Source organism: Leptonychotes weddellii, chromosome 10 (assembly GCF_054177405.1).
Source record: "Leptonychotes weddellii isolate Sample4059 chromosome 10, ASM5417740v2, whole genome shotgun sequence".
Taxonomy (NCBI): Eukaryota; Metazoa; Chordata; class Mammalia; order Carnivora; family Phocidae; genus Leptonychotes; species Leptonychotes weddellii.
This window is the reverse complement of record NC_138378.1, coordinates 88176940-88183732: the sequence shown is the minus strand read 5'-3', so window position 1 is coordinate 88183732 and position 6793 is coordinate 88176940. Positions and strand designations below refer to the sequence as shown.

General features: G+C 49.8%; 1 protein-coding gene across 2 annotated transcripts in view; it reads left to right on the top strand.

Annotated features, from left to right (window-relative positions):
* Positions 1-6087, top strand: part of CD8B (CD8 subunit beta) — a 14748-nt gene extending 8661 nt beyond the window's left edge. The window contains exons 4-6 of one of the 2 annotated variants that reach the window (XM_081796732.1): positions 1449-1538; positions 3232-3268; positions 5341-6087. In XM_081796732.1, the coding sequence (XP_081652858.1) occupies positions 1449-1538; positions 3232-3268; positions 5341-5353 (140 nt within the window). In that variant the 3' untranslated portion in view covers positions 5354-6087. Of the gene's footprint in view, positions 1-1448; positions 1539-3231; positions 3273-5340 lie in introns of those variants that run through there. The other variant, XM_081796731.1, reaches the window with a different exon arrangement.
* The last annotated feature ends 706 nt before the right edge of the window (positions 6088-6793 follow it).

Genomic DNA, 6793 nt, shown 5'->3' with positions numbered 1-6793 from the left:
GTGCTGGGATTCTAGAGAAGTAGAGAAGCAGCGAAGCCAGCTGCACCAGAGGGAATACTCCAAATACCCTGGCACCAACGCCCCTGCCCCCCACGGTGATGTAAAGAAAGAAGCCCAGGCGCTCATCTTGAGGGGGGCACCCAGCTAGAGCCCACAGCTTGTCGTCATGAATGAAACCACACGGCCACCCTGCGGAAGGGCCTGCTCCCTAAGGCTTCGGGCTGTCCCTGGAGATGACATTGAGAGCAACGGTGTGGTAGCCTCTAGGCTTCAGGGGACCCCGAAACCCGAGCAGGGCAAGAAAGGCCAGGCCAAGCCATACAAGCGGCCAATATATGAAAATAGGCTGACGCTGACAAATCATCGGGGAATGCAAGTGAAGTATCATGTTAAACCCACTACACTGGCAAAAACTAAACACTTGGGTGATACTGAGGGTCGGCAAGGGGCACAGCTGGTGGTTAGGAATGAAAATCAGTGCAGGCTTTTTGGAAGGCTCTTCACAGTGTCTATCACAACTTTAAACGGACATAGTTGATGGTTTGGTGGTTCCTGTTTTCAGTGTCTGCCTCAGGCTGCCTCCTACATTAGGAAAAATGTACCAGGATATTCTCCGCAGTTATTTGTAAAAGTAAAACATAGGAAACAAACAAAATGCCCATCTGATGGCTGAATAATCCATGGTATGTCCAAACTGCAAATGTTACTCTGCTAGGAAAAGTGTGTGCTGAGATATTTTTTTAAAAAGATTTTATTTGTTTATTTTAGAGAGAGGTGGGGGGAGGGGCAGAGCGAGAGGGAGAGAGAGTCTCAAGCAGACTCTGCGCTGAGCGTGGAGCCCGACTCGGGGCTCAGTCTCACGACCCTGAGATTACGACCTGAGCCAAAACAAAGAGTCAGACGCTCAGTGGACTGCACCACCCAGGCGCCCCCTGATATATTTAAGTGAAGAAAAAAATGGTTTGCCAAACAATTTGTACAGTATAAGCCACTGTATGCTTTAAAAAAAACCTGTATGTGTTTGTGTAAATTATGCATGTGTAAATGCAAAGAGAAAGGTACCAAATTAACCATGGCATTTTTTTCCTGTGAAGGAGCTAGCATGCCAAGGAGCACTCTAACCATATACTTGAATCCTTTACAAGGAAAATATATTCAGCAATCTCTTGTGTAGTTAAAATAAATAGTAAAAATCTCTTTACCGGGCATGAAAATTATCTCCTTTCAACATAAGTAGCTCCTGAGTTTAATTAATTTTTAAAATGATGATGCGGGACATAACATTTTCCATGTAAAATTATGTCAGTGTGTTTAAAGTACCTAGAAAGAAAGAGAAGAAAAATATGCAAACAGTGGTATTCTCTGGGAGGTGGGACTTCCGGTTGATTTTTCCCTCTTTGTATTTTTATGTGCATGCCTCAGATGTTCAGTAAGTGTGTCTTTTCCAGGCCCCTCCTGTGGCCCCCTCACCCTCGGCCTCCTGGTGGCCGGAGTCCTGCTTCTGCTGGTGTCCTTGGGAGTGGCCATCCACCTACACTGTAAGTTTTGCCCTCTTGGGCCACCATAGTGACTCCTTTTGCTGTCGGAGGTGTCCCTGAGCGTCCATCCTTCTCTAGGGAAGACGGACAGATGGCAGAAGTCTACACCTGCCCCCAGCCCATGGCTGCAGAGGTGCAGGGATCAGAGACCACCCTGTCTCTGGAGTCAGACAGACCTGGGTTTGAAGCCAACCCCACTATTTGCCCATCTAGGGACCTTGGCCTCTCTGAGCCTCAGCCGCCCCATCCAAGAGTAACAGTGTTACCTACCGCCCAGGGCTGCTGTTTGTAAGGTCCTGCCCCGAGGGCCCAACATGGGGTATGAGCTCAGTCAGTGGGAACTCCCATGCGCAGTCGGGATGCAAGTAGTACACAGAAGACATTGCGCTGGGGTTTGGGTTACGTTCCCAGAAGCTTGAACTCCTCCTCCTCTGCGAGGCTGCAGGAAGACTGATGACTGTTTCTCCGGGCCGCCCTGGAGATGAGATCATGTCCTGCTCTGGGCTCCCAGGCTTCATCAGAAAGGGGGAGCTGCAGGGGAGGCCCGCATGGCTGCCCAAGAGCCCCGGGCTCCACCCTTGGCCCTTCTGCTCACCTGTGCCACCACGAGCAAGTCACTGACCCTCTCTGGGCTTCAATAAAATAGGAGAGGGTGGCTCGCAGAGGCATGGACTAGATCAGTGACGCTTTTATAGGTCACAGACCCCTTTAAACTTGTGATAGCAGTTACAGACCCTCTCCCCAAAGAAATGTGTCACGTGCACATTTTTGCATAACATTACCATTCACGACAGGATCCATTTGCCCCCATTAAAGCTCAGTGGTCTGCAAACCTTTTTTTTTTTTTAAAGATTTTATTTATTTTTTTGACAGAGAGAGACAGTGAGAGCAGGAACACAAGCAGGGGGAGTGGGAGAGGGAGAAGCAGGCTTTCCGCGGAGCAGGGAGCCCGATGTGGGACTCGATCCCAGGACCCTGGGATCATGACCTGACCTGAAGGCAGATACTTAACAACTGAGCCACCCAGGCGCCCTCTGCAAACCTTTTTGATCAAGGATCTCATTAGTAAAAAATTGTTAAATTATGAACCCCAGCTGCAAATAGATCTCATTATTAAAAAAAAAAAGTTGAATTTTAAACTCTAACTGCAATTAGGTGTATTTATTTCATATATTAAGTATGTTATCAAATGTGCTTCATAACTGAAGAGTAATAAAAGATGAGATAGACCTGTAAATAAACATGCTTACACTTCCTTCCCGCATCCCTTGCGATTCCCCCGAATGCACACACTCTAGCTTGAGACCATCTGTCTGCACACCTCTCATTCCTGACCTGCTGGAAAGGGCAAACTGTCACGTTTAAGGACACACAGACCGGAGTAGATTCACTAAGTTCGAATTCTGGCTTTACTGCTTACTACTAGCTGCACGACTTTGGGCAAGTTACTCCATGCCACGCATGCTCTGTGACTCAGTTTCCCCATATACCCAATGGAGGTACTAAGAGGAGTAGTCATTGGCTTGCTGTGAGCGTGAAGGGAGTTAAAGCACATAAAGTTGGAGCACAGCCTGGAGCCAGGGAAGTGGTCTGAGGTCCTGGCTGCCCCCGTCATCTCCCTCCTCGCTCTCTGGGGCTGGGAGTCAGCGGCCCACCGCCCACACCAACCCACGTCCTTGTTTTCTTCTTCCAGGCCTGCAGAGGAGAGCCCGGCTTCGCCTCCTGAAACAGTAAGTGCTTGGGGCCTCGAAAAAGTGCCTGTGACGCGGCCCTGGGTGTGGTCCTGGCTTCCTCAGCCCCCGCTGTTGCCACAGCCTCTACCTGCGGGGATCCCAAGCCAGACCCCGCCTGCAAAAAAATCTCAGACTGTATAAATAGATGGAGCCATAGAGTTCAGGAGGAGAGATCGTCTAAACAAACGAAAATACTGGGTATTTCAAGCACGGAGAGACTTAGCTCTTAGCTCTCCTAATGATCACAATCAACTCTTCAAGCATAGAATACAGTAGGATGCCCCAAACTCTTTCCCTCCCAGCATTTCATTTGACTTGGTCCTGCAAGGACATAGGAGGGTTACTGTTAGAGACCAGCTGAAAGACTTGCTTAAAGCATTTGGGATAGTAAAGAGCAGGACTGGATCGGAAGACAAGTTGGTTCACTGCTTCCTTCCCTGCTCGTGTGGGGCGTTGGGCTGCCTTGGTCCTGTCTTCCACCCTGGACCCCACCTGTGTCCCAGGAGTTGGCAAATCAAAAGGCACATGGACATGGGAGCTAAAAAGCCCCGGCTCTGCAGGCCACTGAGCTGCGTAAGCACAGGCAGATACCCAGAGGCTGAGGCCCTGAGAGGCCGGCGGCCAGAGGCTGCTCCCAGCCTCAGGGACTGCCAGGCCTCAGCCGGACCATGAGCAGTGCTCTTGGATTGCTTTTTCGTCCTCAAAATACCGTTCCACATCTACCTCTCTCATTAATGACAATCCCCTCCATCTAGAGGTGTTTGGAGAAAAAAGAAAGCCCAGCAAGCCTCTAGATTGAAGAGGGCAAAAGGGCCTGGTGCTCAAGAGCTCGGGCTGGGGGGTTTGAATCCTGTCTGCCGCTCTTCAACCGTGGGACCATAGGCGAGTCACTTCACCCCTCTGAGCCTCTGATTCCTCATCTGTGAAATAGGCTAACAGTACCAACCTCATGGCTCTTGTGAGGACTTACTGGGGTAATACCCATAAAGTGCTCAGCCCTGGTCCCACGGAGTCGAAGCACAAACTCATGTCACTTAAAAAAAGTCAACTCTACCATCCAAACAACCAAGGAACAAAATGTACTCCTAAATATTTGAAAATTTAAACTCCAGATAAACTCTGTATTATATTCTCGACATTATTATATGCATTGTATTTGTCTATATATTTGCTTGACTAAAGGTAGTCACTGAAACATGCCTGCTGTCTTTCATGGGTGATTTTCAATGATAATTTTGATTGTGTACAGTTTTCACAATTTTATGTGCTGGATTTAGAAGTTAGCCCCTACCTAAGAGACGGTAACCTGAGTGTGTTTGTCTGAGCCTAGATCTGCAGAATGTTCTGTTCAACATCTTCCCCATGGTGACCTCTAATGGAGAATGAGTCCCCATCGGGGTACTGGCCCCACTCAGCCCTTCATTTTAACTTGTTCCCCAGTGATTTGATGCCAGTTTTAGGGGACCTCTGAGGATCCACTGAGGTGGGGAAGGAGTTAGGGGTGAACGTGGGAGCGGTGAGCTTGCTCACCCTCTGCTCACAGTGCTGCTGCCTTTGACTACCTGTAGTTACGCTCGCCAGTGAGACATCATTTGAACAAAAGGGTTTGTGGCTAAAACAAAATTTGGAAATCCCGTCTCGTTTTGCTACCCTGATCCGGGTGTGGGCGAAAGAGTCCATGGGCCTCACGGATCAGCTATTCCAAACTCAAGTTGCGATTTGGGGCAGACGCTCCCCAGCCCGAAACTGAGCCTGGAAAATCTTCCCATCAGCAAGCCACCTTCTTCTGGCCCCTTAGTGTAGATTTGTGAGTAGCTTCTCTTAGAAGGTACTACAGGAAGTAACACTATTCAAAGCTAGAGTTCTTTGGACTTTGTTTTTTGAGCTTCTTAAATTTTTTTTTTAATGACTAAGTTGGGCCCTAAAAACATACTAACAGAAAACTCCTGGCCCGGGGCTCCTTACTGGAAGTGCAACCCTGCATCCTCACCTGTCATTTGTCTTTGTCACAGGAAATTCATATCATTTCCCTGAAAATAAGTGGTGTCTCAACTTGCTGTTGTTTTCAGGTTTTATAAATGAGCAAAAAATATGCTTTTGGGGTCCTGCTACAAAAATACGTTTGGTCAGTAACGAGCGAGATCTGGAAAAATGAGAGAGAAGAGCCACGCTCAACTCACTCGGCAGTGGAAATTTCGCTGGCCTGCCGAAGTTGCCTGCTTTTAACTATTGCAAGTTCTTTCTGTGGGCCTCACGCATGGGAGCAACGTGTTACTTGGTCATCGGGAGCCACAGCGAGAAGGCTTCAGAGCCCCCGAACACTTCCTGCAACTCGGGGGCACACTGGAGGATGCTGCCTTGACATCACTTCCAGCTCCCATACTCCCCCTGGGCTGGGCTGGGACCTTTGTGTTGGCCGTCCAGCCCCTGTCTCGCAAGTTGCTTTGCCCTGGGAGGGCACTGACGTGGAGTCCTGAGTCTCTCATGGGATGGCGCTGGCTGGCTCCTCCTTGGTCTTCCCAGGCTGGGGCTGACTGCCCTCACCGAGAGCCCCAGAGACCAGACCCAGCTTGGAAACCAGCTTTCTGTGAAGGGCTGTCCTGACTCCTGTAGTGATTTCAGTCTCCGGGGATGTCCTTTTGGGGCTGGGGACTTGTGGCTTTGAGAATGGGAAGTCACTTTATCTCCTATTAGGAATTTCCCCGACTTTCACTTCTGCTCTCCCACGGCTTGTATATTTCTCTCTCACTTTCTTTTCTTTTTATGAAAATGTCTTGGTTGTAAAAATAAAGTCCTGAATAAAAGATGCAAGTGGGTCCTGTGATGGAAAAGCACAAAGCCCATCTGTACGGCAAAGATGTTGATGCTCGGCTGAAAAGAAATAACAAGGATAAAACGTGCCTGTCCTCATTCGCCCCTGCGACGTGCTGTCGTCCGTGTTGTAGGCATAGAGAGAGTCTCAGAAGTTGGGAAGCACCCCAGGCACCCAGCGCCAGGCAGCAGGGGCCCCAGGGGCTGGCCTCCCCTGGCCACCCCAAGCCACCTTCACTACATCTGTTGGGTTCTACAGAGCGGAACCCCAGGGACTCCTACCCACAGACTGCTGACCTTGTACTAAAGAGAAGGTGGGAGGCATCAGGGTCTCTCTCTCAGCTTTGACAGGAAAAGCAAATGCAAGGGGAACACGCTGAGCTGGAAGAGGGAGTTGAGATGAGGAGCTCGTGCCTTCTGAAAAAGCCCAAGGGGATCTGATCTTAGCTTCCCACCCTGGGCTTTGGCAGTATGAGAGCTACTGAGCCAAAAATGACTGCAGCCTGAGGCTGCGTTAACAGAAGCACCAGGTGCAGGCCAACAGAGAACAGAGCCCCACCTGCTTTTCCCAGCCGGCTGGGAGATGCCCTTGAAGAAGGGCAGTGGCAAACCAGGGTCTGCTCAGGGACCTCTGGCAGCCGCAGAAAACAGGAAAGGAAGATGGCTCGAGGGGAGGAGGCATCTGAGAGCTGCCTGTGGAGTGAAGGGGGC